The sequence below is a fragment of the Scatophagus argus genome, chromosome 16 (assembly GCF_020382885.2).
Source record: "Scatophagus argus isolate fScaArg1 chromosome 16, fScaArg1.pri, whole genome shotgun sequence".
Taxonomy (NCBI): domain Eukaryota; kingdom Metazoa; phylum Chordata; class Actinopteri; family Scatophagidae; genus Scatophagus; species Scatophagus argus.
In genome coordinates this window covers 19,317,139-19,334,272 of record NC_058508.1, presented here as the reverse complement: position 1 = coordinate 19,334,272, position 17,134 = coordinate 19,317,139, and the positions used below count along the sequence as shown (strand labels likewise).

Sequence of the window (17,134 nt, the reverse complement as noted above, 5' to 3'; positions counted from 1 at the left end):
CGTTCATTTATTGATGTCTGAGCTGGATGGTGAACGTGCTCGGCCTACGTCAAGTCCGTCAGTAAAACCGGAAGCGCTCTGATTGGTACCTTCAAAATAAAACCGTCAATGGTGCCCTAGCTGCGTCACACAAACATCTCCCAGCAACTGTATCCTCTCTTGGCTGTTTTACAGAAAATATTGGCTACAAATAGTTGGATCAGGCTAGCAGGGCGATATCTGAAAAGCTGGTGTGTGTGAGATATATTCGGTAACGTTTTCGCAAATTGCATGGTAACAGTGAGGATAAAATATCACAAGCATTCACACAAAACATTACATCGATACAATGTAACAGGACTGTGCGGTGATGGAGCGGGTCATATTAAGACATCTCCATGTTTTCTATTCGCCACCTCATTTTCATGTGAGAGAATTTGCGTTGCCTTTGTAACGGAAGATATTTAGATGTAGAACATGTGTGAATCACGAAATTAATGAGGGCTGAAATTCATTTGGCTGTTTCAGTATTGTAACCTGCTGCTAACACTGGAGATCTCTGAATTATCACCTTTCTGACACTTGTGAATAAATGTAACAACATAAACAATTATATAATGAAGATTTTCACTTTTAACAGAGTATTGTCACTTAGTGGTATTGCTACTTTTAGTAAAGTAAAACACATGGCTACTTCTCCCACTTCCAGGAGGCCTGATGATTTGAATTAGACACATTTGCTCAGCCCCACTTAGCGTCCGGCCGATCTTTTATTTTTAAGTTTAAAACCGGAAGTCAGTTTTACTCCTGCTTGGTTCTATGTTGTTGGCCTCCTCAGAGTCGAGCGGGTTTGTAACGTTAATTTAATCGACACCTGCGACAACACACATTTTCAAACGAGGATTTTGTTTTCCCGGCGACCACAGGATGACCGCAGCTGAACGGCCGGCTTCTTGCTAACGTATTTCATGCGGACTGGCGCGGTGATGTCGCCTCCCTCACAGAAACCGCCTGGTTCGGGCTGAGTTTTCGGTATGACAGGGTAAGAGGAAACTGCTTTTTTGGGAGAGTGAAATTAAAAATATACGTAACGTCACTACATCTGCCACAAACGCTTTTATCTTCATGTCAGTGTTAGCCAGTGGAGCTGGACTACGTTGCAAATTCTGCCACTGAAAAGTAATGTTGGCCGACGTTAAGGAGTGTTGACTTTCCTGCGCGTAACGTCACGTTGTCTCCTTTATTCTTCTTTTCCTGCTGAGGCCGGCGAGGCTGTTAATTATGATATTAATGGAACTGATACACCCAAGCTTAGGGTTGGGGTGTGCGCTCAGAATTACACTTGTCCCTACGGGATGGATGTTTTAATTATGTTATTTATTTAATTTTTTTTAACCTTGCGTTTTCTTCTCTTCAACAGAACGAGTACACATCTGCAACAGGTATTCATAACTGTTCTTAAGGTAAGTGTGTCGGTCCATGAGCCCCAGCCATCAGGGGTCCATGAGCCCCAGCCATCAGGGGTCCATGAGCCCCAGCCATCAGGGGTCCATGAGCCCCAGCCATCAGGGGTCCATGAGCCCCAGCCATCAGGGGTCCATGAGCCCCAGCCATCAGGGGTCCATGAGCCCCAGCCATCCAGACCCCCGATGGCTGGATTTGTCATTCTGTAATCTGTTAACCACACTGAAGGTCATCGTCCTGCGTTTGCTTTGTTCAAAACCTGCAGGTCAGCGTCTCATTACGTTGTTATCCAGACATCCCACACAGATTTTCAAATGAAAATGGAGGATATGCCCCTGTCAGGACCAGACAACACCAAGATGGAGGTCAGTGCATGTACAGAATTTGCCATTTGTCCACACAGATAACATGCGTGCCTTCCATCTGTTTTTTGTGTTGCAACCAGTTAGCAGTTGGTTTTGAGTTATCTTATTGTGTGTCGCTTTGCAGGCATTGGTCCATGACATCTACTCTGAGCTGGTGGAAGACGCCTGTTTGGGCCTGTGCTTTGAGGTGCATCGTGCTGTGAAACAGGGCTATTTCTTCCTGGATGAAACGGACCAAGAGAGCATGAAGGAGTTCGGTCGGTGCCACGACGTCCACTTTGCCCTGATCCGTTTGTCTTTGACGTGTTTGCACATTTTATTCATTTTTACTCTTCCAGAAATTGTGGATCAGCCAGGAGTGGACATATTTGGCCAAGTGTACAATCAGTGGAAAAATAAAGAGTGCGAGTGCCCGAACTGCAAGAGATTGATAGCAGCTTCTCGCTTCGCCCCACACTTGGAGAAATGTCTCGGCATGGGACGAAACAGCAGCCGCATCGCCAACCGCAGGTCAGGCAGTAACACGCGTTCAGCAGGGATTTTATTGATCCAGAATGGGTATGAACAAGTGATCCAGTTGGGTTTTTTCACCTCTTAACAGGCTGGCCAGCAATAATAACATGAGCAAATCCGAGAGCGATCAGGAAGACAATGATGACCTCAATGATAACGACTGGTCGTATGGGGCGGAAAAGAAAGGTTAGCCTTTAAAAATGGTTTGACTCTAATTTCCACTGTGCCGAAAGAATAGTCAGAGGAAACTCCAGGAAGCTTTCACATAATAAACAACTTCTCATTTCTCTGTTCCAGCCAAGAAAAGAAAGTCTGATAAGGTATTTTGTTATCTGTTCACCCTTTCGGAGATGGTTTTACAGTAAATGTTATGTGTGTTTTTAATGTATGATCAGGCTAATCTAATGTGAATGTTTTTTTTGTTTTTGTGCAGAATCAAAATTCCCCACGAAGATCCAAATCTATAAAGCATAAAAATGGTAAGTCTGTCAGCCATTGCATGCATATCCTTGGGAAGATGATTTCAGGTCCAGTTTTGATGATGTTTTAGAGGGTTTTCACAGTGCATGCGGTGCAAATAAAGGAGATCAGCAGTTAGTTTTTGTTTTGTTTTGTTTTCCCAGGTGAGCTTGGGAGCAGCGTCAGTTCAGAGCCTTACAAGGTGACAAATCCTCCTTTTTGTTCCCGTGGTCTGCAAGACCTTGAAGTTCTCCCGTCTTGTATTTGCACAACATCACAAATTACTGATGATGTGCTTTTCTCATTTCAGTACAACTACAATACTGGGATCAGCTACGAAACTTTAGGTCCTGATGAAGTCCGGTCCCTTTTAACAACGGTGAGCAACTTGCACGAACGCACAAAAGCATGTGGATGTTTTTACAGACTTTTCTCAGACAAACAGTCTTTTTTGTTTCCTGCTGTGCTGCTTTAGTTAAACAGACGTTGACCGTGAAAGTGGTGTTTGTTTCCGCAGCAATGTGGGGTGATCTCTGAGCACACCAAGAAGATGTGTACCAGGTAAGTGCTGCACAATCCACTGACACGTTGACAAACTAGTGATGAAGCATCTCCGCTCTTGAGGAGAAGGTTAGCTGTGGTGCTAAAGTCAGGGATAATGCGGAATAGTCTCAGGTACTGTAACAGGTGGCCTTGTGACGGTGCCGCCATCTTATTTAACTCAGATTCTGAGGTCAGTGTCTTTATGTCCCGCAGTCTGGCTCCTTTGGGAAACCTTTTCTAAAAAACCAAAAAACCAAAAACTAAATCACTGTCTGAACCCGAATCTGTAAACATGATCAGCTTCAAATGAAAATGATCATGTATGTCGGGACTAACGCGGGTACACAGGTGGCAACTCATTTGTCTGGATTAGCGATTGGCATCTTTTTCTCTCCAAAATGAAAATCCAAATTCTGCAAAGATCTCACAAACAACAGTAACTCCTCCCGGATTAGACCACGGAGGACCCCGTCTGTGACCAACCCTGTAGCATTTCACAACCTTTAACACCTCGTTGCTGCTCTGCCCCGTCTGATTGGTCACTGATTGTGTCCGCCGCAGTCCGTCCCACCTCCCTTCCTCCCTGTGGCTGTTTGCATGCAGGCAGGGCGATGCGTGAAGCTGTGTGCCGTGGGCGGCCGTCAGTTAGGGATGTATAATGCCACCTTGTGTCCCACCAGGTCTCAGCGATGTCCCCAGCACACGGACGAACAGAGGAGGGCCGTCAGGGTGTTCCTCCTGGGGCCGTCCGCGTGAGTGTGCCCTGTCCCCTTCCTCACCCTCTCCTCCTCCCCCTCCTCCTTCTCCTCCCCCTCTCCCACCCACCCACAGGTGTACTTAACAGAAGTCTTGTTTGAGTGTTGTGACCCTCATGGTGCAGGTGTTTACTGATACAGTTCACTGTTTTCTGATCAGTTTGCCTGTGCCGTTGGTCAGCAGAAGTGTCAAGTGTTCTACTGGCCATGCTGGGTTTGAGTGGAGGAGCACCTGTGCCAGTCAGCATGTGACACATGACTCGCTAAACTCTGTGGTCGTACCTGCATAGTTCATGCAGGCCTTTTTATGCCTCTCATACATGTAGCCTCCAGACAGAAGCTCGACTGAAAACTACAATAACAAGGCTCTGGTTTATCACAAAACATCACGTGTGTGTGTGTGCATTAACACTGACAAATTTTAGCTGACGGACTTGCTGTGCAATTGTTATATATTAAGCGGTTGGGAGGCTCAGGCTTCAGTTCAACTAAATATGGCTGATATTTAAAGAGCCTGGTTGTCCAATAAGACGGTCAGACACGTCAGTCTGCTTTATTGAAGTCTCTTTATCAAACAAGTACAACATATATGATGTTTTTCCCAAGAGCAGTGAGACAAACAACAGTAAATAACTAATAATTATTGATGCATGAAGCAAGGTGACGAACAGATGACGAATGAGCTAAAATAAGCGATTTAAAGTAAGTTAGAAGTTTATCCGATTAAGAGCTGATAATGTAACAAAGGACCGAATATTTTCTCTGCAACAGGCAGACGTTGTGCGATTTCAGTTAAGTCCAGACAGCTGTAAACAAGTAAACAAGTAGCTGCTTCCTGGTTGCATCGCTCCCATGAGGATCTCAGTCTGCTCTGATCTTACACAGTCTGACTCATTGCTTTTATTAAATAAGAACCCTGATCACTGACCCTGTGCTGGAGAGATTATCAGCAGTTCGTAACAATCGTACCTCCCCTTTAACTCTCTTTATTTAGTAAGACATTTTCATCAGTGTGCGGTCAGTCTGAGGTGGATGCCAGAGTTTTGCTCTCTGTGTCTGGGTTTCATGTAATAGGCCGTCGCTGCCTGATGCCGACGCTGCTGTGGACAACGACAGCTTTGACATTCCAGATGGGCAGACCCTGATGAGCCGCCTGCAGTGGGAAGACTCGCCCGATATCTCACCCAGCGACTCTGCTTCATCTAAAGCCAGTAAGGAAGCAACTTGCCCGACACCGGAAGACATTTTTTTTGGTGAAATGTAAACAGTTAATAGTACAGTTAATGACATTTTCTGTCCCCCCTCACAGGCACCAACCACTCAGATTCTAGGAGGCCCAAGAAAAAGAAGAGGACGTCTCTTGGTTTGAACAGCGGTGCTGGGGGAGGAGGAGGAGGAGGAGGAAGCCTGACCTTAGGAGGCAGCAGCAGCAGCAGCAGCTCTCAGAGTAATATCAGCTTATCGACCAAAAAAAAGAGGCCCAAACTTTCAGCACCTTCTATTTCCAGTATCTATGATGACTTAAACTAGCATAAAGCCTGTCTGTCAGGCCTGCCCCTGCCTCCTCCTTTCAGACAGAAACATGGCTTCTTTTTCATTCAGCCTCGACAAGTCAGGCAATTTAATGAACATTTCTCCTTGTGTGTAATGAACACAGCGTTCTAGAAACTGGTTGGTCACAGAGTCCGGTCAGAATATCTGCAGGAACTTCCTGTGTGGTGGGTGAATGAGGCTTCATGAAGCTTTTCTTTATTTCTTATGCTGAAAAGGATTTGAATTCATCTGAACACAGTGACATCTGGTGGCTAAAAGTCATTCAAGATTGGAGTTATTCTCCCTTTTTATCCCACCTCACCCATTAGTGAGGTCCACCTCTGATGCTTGGTGACGAAGCCTGGCTCACAGTCTGTTCCCACAGCTCGTCCCAAAGGTGTCAGAGATCAGGCCAAAACCAGTTCTTTTTTTTAAGGACTTGCTTTGGAATTCTTCAAGTCTTGTGGAAAGCATATAATTAGCTAAAATAGGATTGTTTGCTGTATCCTTGAGATTTTATTTGGAACTAACCATGAAAAACAGCTCAAGACTGTAAGCACACAAAGTGGACTGGGGTGTCCACATACTTCTGAGCATATAGCGGCAGTAGCGTTTATCTTAAGTGACACCATCGCTACAGTCTCTGCTGTTCAACTCACTTTGGCCAAATTCACGAATATAACTGAGCTGTACAGAAAGATACAAATAACATTCGGGGGGGGGGGGGGGGGATTCTGTCACTTTTGAACCTTGAAAGTGGCCTTTTGTCACAACGGCCGATTTTGACATGACGTGAAAATCACAGGTGTAATTATCAGTGGTATTTTAGGGGCTGCACTCCATTCAGCTTTTCTAGTTTCAGCTCACCGACACACTTTAACACAGACAGAATTAAAGAATTTCCCCTCGGGGATAAATGAAGAAATTCTGATTCTGATTAATTACTCCTGTGCTTTTCCTGCTATGACAAGTCAAAACGTCTGCTGTGGAAAAAGGCTCGTTTTACTTTTCCTTTACCTACTTCCAAGTTGAAGAGCTTTTTATTAGCTGTTGTCAGTCAGCAAAGGCTTTTTATTGGCTTCAGGAAAGCTTCAGGTACTCTGTCACTGATGACCTGTCCCTGGTTTTGGACTCTGTGTTCATCGAACTCTGTTTTGAGTAGACATGTGGACACTCGGCTCACGTATGCCGGAGTACTCGTCGGTGACTTTTTAATTTTAGCATTGTATTGCACAGTTGTGTGTGAGTGCCTCTGTATGCTGACCTGCATTCAGTGTGAACGTCGCTTTTTTGTGTAATGTGTGTGTGTGTTTGTATGGATGGTTAGAGGGTGTGTGTGAGAGCCGGTGTAATCATTTATATTTTCATAAATCTATGCATCCTAGAATGTGACATTTTTGTGAAAGTACCATTTTAAATATTCAACTTTTTGTTTACATCAGCAGTATATTTAAGTTTTTTATTTGTCAGTGCCTATGAAGTGATACTGTGTGTGTATGTGTGTGTGTGTATATATATATATATATATACACACACATACATATATATGTGTGTGTGTGTATATATGCATTGTTTGTGTGTAAATGCAGATTTTGATATTTGGTAAGTCAGTAGGCTCTTTGGAGCAGGCACATGTACAGGACTTGTACGCATATATGACGTGTGAGATGGAAAAGTAATCAAGGATCCAGTGGTTTTTAGCTCCTCAGTTCAGAACTTGTCTTGTGCATTTTGACTTGGTTTCAGCTTGGAGATCACATTCAGTAAATCAGTGCTGCAGTTCTGCCTGTCATTCATGAGTGGTGAGTCTGAGTCCTATAAGCCTATAACCAACAATGTCTCACATTAAAGTTGTTAGATATACTACGTGCTTTAGAGGTTGTATGCACTATTTTATTAATCTTGTACAACTTTTCATTGCTGATGCGTTTTTTTTTTTTATTTGTCTCTCTTATGAATTGGCTCCTCAAACCCAGTTCTTTATTGCAGAGTCAGAAGTGCATAGCAGAGTACATGGACGATGTGCTTTGTTGTATATGTCAGGACATTGCTGTAAAACTTAGGGACTGCATGAAAATTACTAGTGAGTGGAGAAGTCCAGAAAAAGTGGGTGGTGTTTAGGTGCCTGATGGATGGTAGGATAGCTCTGTAAACCTGGAGGAAGTAAACTGCTACTTTGGGCTTGTAGGTCTACTAACTCACTACCTGCCTGATCAGGCAATTAGGTGAATTAGGTAGTGAACTCGTGAGGCGTAGCATAAGCAAATGTTTGTTGTTATTCGATAGCCGCCAATAAATTTGTATCGGGGAGTAAAAATTGACTTAAGCTGGAACCCTGACCACATCACGTTAATGAGTCCTTTTTGAACAAAACTCTTTGCAGTATATTTTTCCAACAGGATGGCCAGTCTGAAATCTTTAAAGTTATTTCATTCTTCCCTTGTGAGACTTATCGTTAAAAGAAAACAAACAAAAAGAAAAAAAAACAAAATAACAACATTCATTCATTCAGTCTTGAGGAACAGAATAGATATTGCTGCTCAAGTCCAACAGTAACCACAGAGCCTGATTTGCTCATTTGGTGGGAGAGTTTTTTTCATAACTGAAAATGACTCCAACAGTTGCTGTGTTTTTATGTTTGTCAGTATTTTCTTTCCAGCTATTGGAAAGAAAATACCCACTAATTTTCATACAGTCCCTAAAGTCAGGCGCATTCAGTTTAATGTCTCAAACATCATGAACGTGACTGCCGCTGAAAGCTTTGTACGATTTAACATCCTCATGTTTCTGTAGTAACTTTGGACGTGACTGTTTGAACCTTCTACAGTGAAGTCTCGTGATGTGCACTAAGGATAAATTTACCTGCTACTGAGATTCTTTTGGTAGATATGATTAGCTTCTTAAGCCACCTGTCGTGAATGAAGCTAGCGGCTGATGTTCTCTCGTGGCTCTCTGTGTATCTGTGTGCAGTACGGGTGCAATAACAAAGAATGCAACGTTGTGGGTTTCCAGCTATTTTTTTGTTTTCATGCACAAGCACAAATCCGGGCATGTGCGAATGACCGTCGTACATGAACGCGTTGTGATATATTTTTCTTCACTGCCATGCGTACTGGTGTTTGTATAGAAATAAACACAAACCCCACCCAGAGGCTCACTTCTTTTTTTTTTTGTTGTTGTTTTTAAGACTACAAACGGATGCTGAAACAGGTTTGGTTTGAAATGCTTTAATTTGAGTCACCACTGAAGCCAGAGCAGTCCGGCATAATCAGGAGGGTTTGTGCCCCCCCTCCAAATCTTTAAGTGCCAGGTGCAGGTTCACCTGATTCAGTTTATCATTTTTATTTACAGAAAATGCACAATATATTTACAATACCTCCACAAAAAAGTGTCTATTTTAATGTCTAGTGATTATTTAAATTAGCCTAATTCTCCATAGCAACAGCTGGAACAAAAATATGCTGAAATTTTCAGTCTAGAAATGAGGCGAGCTGTACAGTCCGCGTTGGCTCAAACAGACCTCGGATCAGTCAAATAACACAAAATAATGTTGGAGTTAAACTGGCACAATAGTGAGTGGCTCCAAAAGATATTACATTCCCACATCTATCGGTTAATTTTGTTGTTTTTTTTTCTTGAACACAGAAACAATGGCCTCAAAAACTGACGCACAGGAAGTTATCTTTAGCAACAATAAAAGAGCAGGCGAGAGAGAGCGTCGGAACAGAACCACAAAGTCACCGCTTTTAGCTGGACTTCCCTCACTGCAGATGATTATTTACCCCACGTATGCTGTACAGTCACTCAGTTTGTTTGTTTTTTAAACGTGGTACACAAACAGGCTTACTTTACCACCCACACACCCTCTCTCTCTCTCTCTCTCTCACACACACACAAGCACTCTGCAGGAATCCAATAAGCTGTGGCGTCTGATTCATCAGAGTCTGCGAACGCCACCCACCGCAGTCCCCACTTTTACTTAACCTTGCAAAATTGAGCTGTTGGCGTGTGCGCCGTCTCTCCCTCCCTCCCTCCCTCAGCGGCGGTGCATCCCAAATATCAGAAAGCTGAAGAACACAGTGACTCCCACCAGGGAGATGGTCGCGGGGGCGGTGAAAAACTGCCTGTAGTTGATGCGGAAGTACCACACCACGGCCAGGATCACCACGAACACAGGCACCACCAGACTGCTGGTGCTGATGGCCACGCCGGCAGCTCTGACTTCCCCAGAGACTGCAGACCCGACTCCTGCCCCAGACTGAGCCCCTTCCTCTGCAGCGGGCTCGTGCAGGGCCTGGGAGATGTGGCAATGGATCACGCTGTTGTGCGCGATGTTTAGGGACAACAGAGTCCTCTTGGGATCCTGCAGCAACTGGCCTTGGTAGATAAGTTTAATTCGATGCTCCCGACCTGAGAAGTATTTACTGTGGAAGAGAAAGAAGAGCCATTAAAGGGTGTATTGAAAGAGCAGTGCGGCATTTTGGTGGATTCGTTTCCTGCAGTGAGTTTGATCGAGGCGTCTCTGTGACTGTACGTTAAATATGAAGCTACAGCCAGCAGACGCTTAGCTTAGCTTAGCACAAAGACTGGAGTGGTTCTGTCCAAAGACAGTGGCAGAGTCAGGGTGGCTGTTCTCCTGTTTCCAGTCTTCATGTTAAATAAAGCTAACTGGCTGTAGCTTCATGTTTAGAACGCCATCCACCTCGGCATCTAAGGCAAGCAAAGACTTCCCAGAATGATTCACGTTACAATCCGTGCTTGAGGTCCGTGGCTTCGTTTTACCAACCTTTTCAGTCCTCCCACTGTATCCTGTGGTTCAACAACAGCTACCTCCTCCGTGTCATTTAAAAACTTCAGACGGACAGAGATGCTGGTGGTAGTGGCGGGCAAGATGGCGGTGGACAACAGTGGAATATGCTTTATGGTCCTTTTATCTTTCTCCTGCAGCTCCTCCTCCTCATCTTCCTCCCCGTCATCATCATCATCATCATCAACTTCATCCTCTTCCTCATCTGAGTTGTGCAGTCTTCCCTCATGTGGTTGTTTGCTCTGAATGTCCAGCAGGAGATCCGTCCTGACCCCCTCGGCCCCGTCCCCCGTCCCCTCGCCCTCTGCTCTCTCAGTCCCCGGCTCGCCGTCATCCGGCTTGTTCTCCTGCGAAGGTGGAGGAGTCTGCTGTTCAGGGGTGTCGGAGCTGGGAGTCCCCGCGCTGTAGCTGTCGTGGCCCCCGAGTCCGATCAGAGAGGCGTGAGCGCCCACAGTGAGGATCGTGCCCAGAATGTGGTCTCCTCGGTCGGCCACGTGGGTCGAGAGCCAAGCCAAGACGAGGGCCAGAGCCAAGAGCAACACACCACCTGCTGCTGTCACCTCATCCTCCATCCCATCCAACATGGTCAGTGCACACACTGCCATCTCTGTCCCCCGAGTCTGAGGACAAGAGGAACATGACACAACAATAAGATTTAAGTCCAGTTTATTCCAGGGATGTAAATGTTTATATCGCGATTCCGTATCAATACATCAACTAACCAACATTTTGTGTTACGGTTTATACTGTTTTGTCCATCCCTTTATTATCTCTCTTGCATGAGGCTATTTTTTGATAAATTAGTACTGAGCTGGACTGCTTAATGTCAATACTGGATTTAGAGTATTTTAGTGAGCTTGGATTCACTGGCTCACCATAAATACAGACTCTCCCATATGATAATTCTATGTAGTAACAGTTTCACAGCTGAATTTCAATTAAAAATGTTATTATATCAGACACTCCACACCTGAAGATATTTAGTTTACATCATATAATATGAAGAAAAGCGGGAAATCTTCACAACTGAGAAACTGCAACTAAGAAATGTTTGGTGTTTTAAACCAGGAGCCTGGATTGTTTGGGGATCGACTAGCTGTTTCAGCTTTACACAGAGTACATGTATGTCACATTACACACACATGTGACGCGTGAGAGGACAGGAGTTTTATCCATACATGATGATGACTTCCTGTTTCTTTTGTTTTTGAAAGGAAACACCACAAACCTGTTGAGAAAGCCGTGACCCTGCAGCAGTGACAGGCTTGTATTCTGATTAACTACAGTGAGCCCTAACATTTCAGGACAACCCGACTTCACACAAGACATTCATTAGCGTTTACACAACCTGCAGGTTTGCTCGTCTCTTCGCATGCAAACACTCTTCAAACAACTCAAAAATAAAACCTCAGGGACTGGATGTTCGCATCTTCACATGCGACTGCTGCAGCTCTTTCACGAAGTGTTTTACTTGTAGAGAAGTCATCAGTGTTGTGCTGATGCAGGATTAAAGCTACTCGTTACAAGGACCCTCTGCAGCGGTTGGGGCTGGTCAACAGCTGGTGTCCTGAGGCTGTGAAGCTACGTCCCAACACCCAGCTGTTCAGAGCCGCCTCCCCAGTGTTTTCATTGTTGTCATCATCGTCGACATTCGACCCTTTAAAGTAAACATTAGCTGTTGTGTAACATCACCTTCGGCGCTGTAGTTTGCGCCGCTGCTGCCGTTAGCAGAGCTAAGTTAGCTTGGGAGCTAGCCCGCCGCGCTAGCCTTTAAAAAAAAGAAAAAACGACCTTCGGCTGTTTACGACCCTGTCTGCTCGATTTGTTTCGGCTCCGGCAGTTTTCAAACTGAACGCGGGGGTCGTGCGGACGTCTGTTGCGTCTTCACGGCGTAGATATGAAGTGATACGTTACCTGCCAGCTGTAAATTCAGAGCATGTTTTGAGACGAGGCTCGGCGCTAAGTTAGCAGCTGCTGCTTAACAACTACATAATAAACACAGTGGCGGCGTGACGTCAGCGCGGGGCGGGGGGCGGGGGGCGCTCGTTTTGAGACAGGGACACGCCCGTTTCCCCTGCTGCTCACACGGCAATAAGCAGCGAGTGCGGTAGTGCTGTAGTATTGAGTCATTTGGAGACGTTTGTAGGACAACGGAAGTGTGCTATGCTACAGTCTCTCTTTAACTCGGCCTGTATTTTAAACTGTGGTCGACAGGGGGCGCCCATATTTTGCTTAAGTTCCTAAAGTAAAAATACACATCAGCAAAGTGTATAAAAAGTACGAAAATTGAAGTTCTGCAGGTAGATTTATCCCCGTCAGTGTTGTATTGTTCTATATCAGAGTGCTGGATCAGTCTTAATGTGTAAGCTCTTTCAATGACTTTATTTACTTGGTATGTCGTCAGTCACTGTTGTGAAGTAAATGTAGTTCCTTAAAAAGTACAACATTTTCCCTCTAAAATGGAGTGAAGTTCAAAGCTGATGTTTTCATGTATATTCTGGTCAGTTTTGTGTTTTGAAGGTTTACGGTGCTTTAAAGGACAACACGACGGCCACGTGGTTTACCATTTATCTTGTAGTATAATGAAGCTATGACACTTTGTTGCCTTCGCTTGCCTTAAAACAGCAGAACCAACCGATCACCAATAAAATACGAATACGCTTAAATAAATTAAAGGTAAATAAATAATAACCCAACAAGAAGTAAAATCGTCTTTACTTGTATTTTCCTACAGAAACTCCTCCTTAATGATTTAACAGTCGCATTAAAACGATTTCAAGCTGACAAGAACGGGTGTTAGTTTAACGAGAGGGACGCGAACAGGTCACTGTGGTCTACAGTAAGGTCCCGTCGTTGCACAGCAGCAGGTACTCCCTCACAGAGGCGGGAATGTCCAGTTCACGGACCGCCGAGCGGCACCGGGCTCCCAGGTGCAGGCGCAGCGCACATCGGCTGAGGTGCTGCAGAGAGCGCGGCTGGCCGCTCCGCCGGCGCACCAAGTCCAAGAAGAACCGGTGCTCCTGGGGACAGAGAAGAGAAGATAAGATGAACTTCATTGATCCCGCAGCGGGGAAATTTACTTGTCGTGGCAGCTCACAAGAACAGAAAAAAACAGTTACAGTACAGTAACTGTACAGTAAACACAGCATAATATACTGCTTTATACAAGTCCTCATCAGGGAGGAAAAGAGGACCAGACCATTGAATGATGGAGTCTAACAGCAGTGGGATTGAAGGACCTGCTGTAGCTCCTTCCTACACTGAGGGTGTAGCAGTCTGCTGCTGAAGGAGCTGCTCAGAGCCTCCACTGTCTGATGCAGAGGGTGACAGGTGTTGTCCATGATGGATGTCAGCTTGGCTAACGTCCTCCTCTCACCCACCTCCTCCACAGAGTCCAGTGGGCAGCCCAGGACAGAGCTGGTCCTCCTGACCAGCTTATTCAGTCTCTTCCTGTCCCGGTCAGTGCTGCCCGGTCCCCAACAGACCACAGCATACTGAATAGCAGAGGCTACCACAGAGTCATAAAAAGTCCTTAGGAGGGCCCTGCACACTCCAAAGGACCTCAGTCTCCTCAGAAGGTGGAGGCGACTTTGGCCCTTCTTGTGCAGGACATCAGTGTTATGTGGCCAGTCCAGTTTATGGTTGAGGTGGACACCCAGATACTCGAAACTGTCCACCATCTCGATGTCCGAGCCCTGGATGTTCACTGGTGTAAGTGGTAATGACCTTCTCCAGAAGTCACTCACCATCTCCTTTGTTTTACTGGTGTTTAAGCACAGGTGGTTGCGCTCACACCAGTCCACAAAGTCCACGATGACTGACCCGTACTCCGTCTCATTCCCCTCAGACACACAGCCAACAATGACTGAGTCGTCAGAGAACATCTGGAGGTGACATCTGCTGGTGTTGAAGGAAAACCCCCCTGGAGAGGTGGACGGAAAACAGGAAGAAGGGGAGAGGTGGTCTGACGGCGCGGACAGCTCACCTCGTACACCTCGGAGGACAGACGGTCCATCCAGTCACAGGGAGGCACAGAGACATACGAGTTCAGCATCAGCTCCAGGGTGGCCGCGGAGAGGACGCACTGCTTCAGCATCTGGGCGGAGGACAGAAAAATGTCAAACGGAGATGAACTGCATGACAAGACAGTGTTTGACACACGTTGTTTTAACGTTACACTGAACACGAAGACCAGACTTCGTCATTAAAGCAGTCAAATATCGGCTGGATGTTGTGTCGCTTAGTTTGTGGAATATTAGACGGTTTACTTCCTTCATTTATTTCCTCCCATACCAAAGGGTTCTGTACGTTTTGTTTTCTTTAATAGACTTCTGAAACCTTGGATCTGAACCTGGATCTTTCTTAAGGTTGTGAAGATTTTTCCAGTTTGGATTTGAGACTTGGATTTGGACTTGGACTCAGACCAGGTCTTGTCCGATCTACCACCATTTTGCTTTCTCTTGTTTTTCTTTATATTTGTGTTCTACAGATTTACTGATGCGGTACGTCGTGGCTGAGTCTCAGTTGTTGAATTTGGCTCCAGTAAACTCAGTGCTGACCCTGTGCAGGTCTAAAGAGTCCGTTTCGTCCCTGTGAGAAGTGTCTCCCACAGCGTCCCCCTTGGCGGTCTGTTTTACTTGATCGGTATCACATTCTGTCAGTGCGGCTGTGTTTCAAACCTGTGGTGAAACGGGCTTCGCTCCGTGATTCAGAAGTGACCGAGCTATTGTTTCTGGTTGCTGGTCCGGGTAATCTTCAATCACCTTGAAGAATAAGCATAAAAGCATTTATCCAACTGCTCGAGCCCCCCAGATAAAATCTTGACGTGATCTTTTAGATTCTTTCAGGCCCACCTGCAACAGACAGTCCATTGGTGTGAACCCTGCACAGTTGGCAACATCTGCCCTGGCTCCATGCTGCAGGAGGACCTCCACGATCCGGGGGCTGCAGTTGGCGCAGGCATTGTGCAGGGGGGTGTGCTGCTTCCTGCCTGCAGTCCTGGGATCAGCTCCTGCGTCCAGCAGCTTCTGAATCACGCGTAGATAGCGTCCGGCTTCGGAAGGCCTCTCGGCACCGGAGCACGCGGCGTTCAGAGGGGTCTCCCCCTCTCGGCTTGTGGCCAACACGTCTGCTCCGTGTCTGAGGAAGAGCTCCACGTGCTCCTCCAGGCCTCGCCGTGCGGCCACGTGCAGCGGCGTGAGCCTGGACTCCATCATCCTCACGTTGACCTCGGCACCTCCCTCTAACAGCAACTCAGCACACCTGGAACACAATCATCAGTACCTACAGACTCAGAGTTATCTTCTCTCTCAGAGTGTCGAGGAACAATCTAATTCTCTGACATCCAATCCCTTTGTTTCATTAAAGGAAAATCGCTACAGTTACTTCTGAAGATGAATGTTTTTGCGCTCATTAACATGAAACCGTCAAGTGGTTAGTCGTCAGCTGTTTCATAACTCACTGGAGTGAGTGGGCAGATGTGCAGAGGTGGAGAGGAGCGCTGCCGTCTGCAGCCAGCAGGTCAGCCTCTGCCCCATGAGACAGCAGCAGCTGGACACAGACGCCATGGCCGCCTATGCAGGCATCGTGGAGGGCGGCGCTTCCCCCGGGGTCAGCGTTCACCTCAGCACCACGAAACAGCAGCTCCTCCACGCATCCCGTGTGTCCTCTGCCAGCAGCCAGACGTAACGCAGACGTTTGCTTCACCTTGGAGCTCAGCGTCCACATGCCTGATGGGGGAACAGAGACGCTGTCAGATATAATGAGCATTCATGTAGGGAGACTGGAAAGAGGTCTTGAGCTCATACCCATCTCTGGAATCCACACCATCTCTTCATGCACCGTCTCCATCAGGGCGTTGACCATGGCAGGGTCCTTAAGCACCGCATACACTCCTTTCATGTCTCCACACATGAAGGTGTTGTGGATGGCTGTGTCTCTGCACCGGATCTGGGGTGGAGGGGCCCGGACCTCCTGTAGGCGTTGCTGCCTGGGAGGAGGCCTGGGGGCTCGGGGCAGCGGGGCCCTGGTCATGGATCTCCTGTGAGCCAACTCTCGCCGAGCATCCTCCCACTCCTGAAACTCCCGCTCCAGTCTCAGAGAGCGCAGCGAGGTAGAAGTGAACGGAAAGGTGTCCTTGGACATGGTACCTTAAAGCGGGCCCATCAGAAGGTTAACATTTGAAGAAAATAGGTTGTAAGAAAATAACTTTATGCCATTTTCCTGTTTGGTCTGAGTAGAGCTGAAAGCTCCCTAAAGCAGCGGGGTCTTTCCTCTGAAGCAGAACTGTTTTGAGAAATGTCAGCAGCTTTTACTCACCCTTCACTAACACTGCAGCGAGTCACGCTGGTCCAAGCTGTCATCAAGTTGTAAACACTTTCATAATTTAAATTAGTCTCACTTCTATTTCATGTAAAATATTAGAATGAGAACTCCAAGTTAAATGCCCTTCATTTGTGGACGCAGCCACGCGACTGTTGTCAAATACAGCTTCGGTACTAGTTATTAATAGACCAGTATGCAAACTGACACTTGCAGTACCCGAAGTGGCCACCAAACGGCAGTATCGATCCGGCATTTATGTTCCACAAAACATCGTCATCTAAACCAAAGAGCCAAGAGAGGTCAAGATTGTAAACATCCCAATCCAGTTTAAAGTGGACTTCAAACTATTAAAATATTCGGTGGGATGTTGCAAACGTTGCTTATGTATGATG

The 17,134-nt window shown here is 46.2% G+C and overlaps 3 protein-coding genes across 6 annotated transcripts; 1 reads left to right on the top strand and 2 right to left on the bottom strand.

Annotated features, from left to right (window-relative positions):
• Positions 1–744: 744 nt before the first annotated feature.
• On the top strand, positions 745–6,338 carry atxn7l3a (ataxin 7 like 3a). Of its 3 annotated transcripts, none has more exons than XM_046415221.1 (14): positions 747–1,021; positions 1,400–1,421; positions 1,709–1,808; positions 1,933–2,065; positions 2,147–2,318; positions 2,410–2,507; positions 2,619–2,641; positions 2,755–2,800; positions 2,945–2,982; positions 3,091–3,159; positions 3,298–3,341; positions 4,004–4,075; positions 5,153–5,289; positions 5,388–6,338. In XM_046415221.1, the coding sequence occupies exons 3-14, from the start codon at positions 1,758–1,760 to the stop codon at positions 5,606–5,608; spliced, it is 1,104 nt and encodes a 367-aa protein (XP_046271177.1). In that variant the 5' UTR covers positions 747–1,021; positions 1,400–1,421; positions 1,709–1,757; the 3' UTR covers positions 5,609–6,338. The 3 variants fall into 3 exon arrangements, with proteins under 3 accessions (XP_046271178.1, XP_046271177.1, XP_046271176.1); XM_046415220.1 differs by having other exon boundaries at positions 749–1,021; positions 1,400–1,442; XM_046415222.1 differs by lacking the exon at positions 4,004–4,075 and having other exon boundaries at positions 745–1,021; positions 1,400–1,442.
• Positions 6,339–8,572: 2,234 nt separating this feature from the next.
• Positions 8,573–12,468, bottom strand: tmub2 (transmembrane and ubiquitin-like domain containing 2). 2 transcript variants are annotated; one of them, XM_046415223.1, is made up of 3 exons: positions 12,333–12,468; positions 10,398–11,038; positions 8,573–10,035 (listed from the first exon to the last, which is right to left on the bottom strand). In XM_046415223.1, exons 2-3 carry the CDS (start codon positions 11,021–11,023, stop codon positions 9,648–9,650), a joined length of 1,014 nt encoding a protein of 337 aa, XP_046271179.1. In that variant the 5' UTR covers positions 11,024–11,038; positions 12,333–12,468; the 3' UTR covers positions 8,573–9,647. The 2 variants fall into 2 exon arrangements, with proteins under 2 accessions (XP_046271179.1, XP_046271180.1); XM_046415224.1 differs by lacking the exon at positions 12,333–12,468 and adding an exon at positions 12,111–12,256.
• A 647-nt stretch (positions 12,469–13,115) lies between these two features.
• On the bottom strand, positions 13,116–16,975 carry asb16 (ankyrin repeat and SOCS box containing 16). The gene is made up of 7 exons (XM_046416628.1): positions 16,737–16,975; positions 16,226–16,567; positions 15,880–16,147; positions 15,272–15,680; positions 15,098–15,181; positions 14,404–14,514; positions 13,116–13,438 (listed from the first exon to the last, which is right to left on the bottom strand). The coding sequence occupies exons 2-7, from the start codon at positions 16,560–16,562 to the stop codon at positions 13,253–13,255; spliced, it is 1,395 nt and encodes a 464-aa protein (XP_046272584.1). The 5' UTR covers positions 16,563–16,567; positions 16,737–16,975; the 3' UTR covers positions 13,116–13,252.
• Positions 16,976–17,134: the final 159 nt, after the last annotated feature.

Bases quoted from the DNA above. Each gene is read 5' to 3' on its own strand.
- atxn7l3a (XM_046415221.1), top strand. From the start codon at position 1,758: ATGAAAATGGAGGATATGCCCCTGTCAGGACCAGACAACACCAAGATG. The intron at 2,066-2,146 runs GTCGGTGCCACG...TTACTCTTCCAG, and splicing joins AGAGAGCATGAAGGAGTTCG to AAATTGTGGATCAGCCAGGA. The intron at 2,642-2,754 runs GTATTTTGTTAT...GTTTTTGTGCAG, and splicing joins AGAAAAGAAAGTCTGATAAG to AATCAAAATTCCCCACGAAG.
- tmub2 (XM_046415223.1), bottom strand. From the start codon at position 11,023: ATGGCAGTGTGTGCACTGACCATGTTGGATGGGATGGAGGATGAGGTG. The intron at 10,036-10,397 runs GTTGGTAAAACG...TCTCTTCCACAG, and splicing joins ACAGTGGGAGGACTGAAAAG to TAAATACTTCTCAGGTCGGG.
- asb16 (XM_046416628.1), bottom strand. From the start codon at position 16,562: ATGTCCAAGGACACCTTTCCGTTCACTTCTACCTCGCTGCGCTCTCTG. The intron at 15,681-15,879 runs GTGAGTTATGAA...ATTGTGTTCCAG, and splicing joins ACATCTGCCCACTCACTCCA to GTGTGCTGAGTTGCTGTTAG. The intron at 13,439-14,403 runs GTGAGCTGTCCG...CTCTGTCCCCAG, and splicing joins TGTCCTCCGAGGTGTACGAG to GAGCACCGGTTCTTCTTGGA.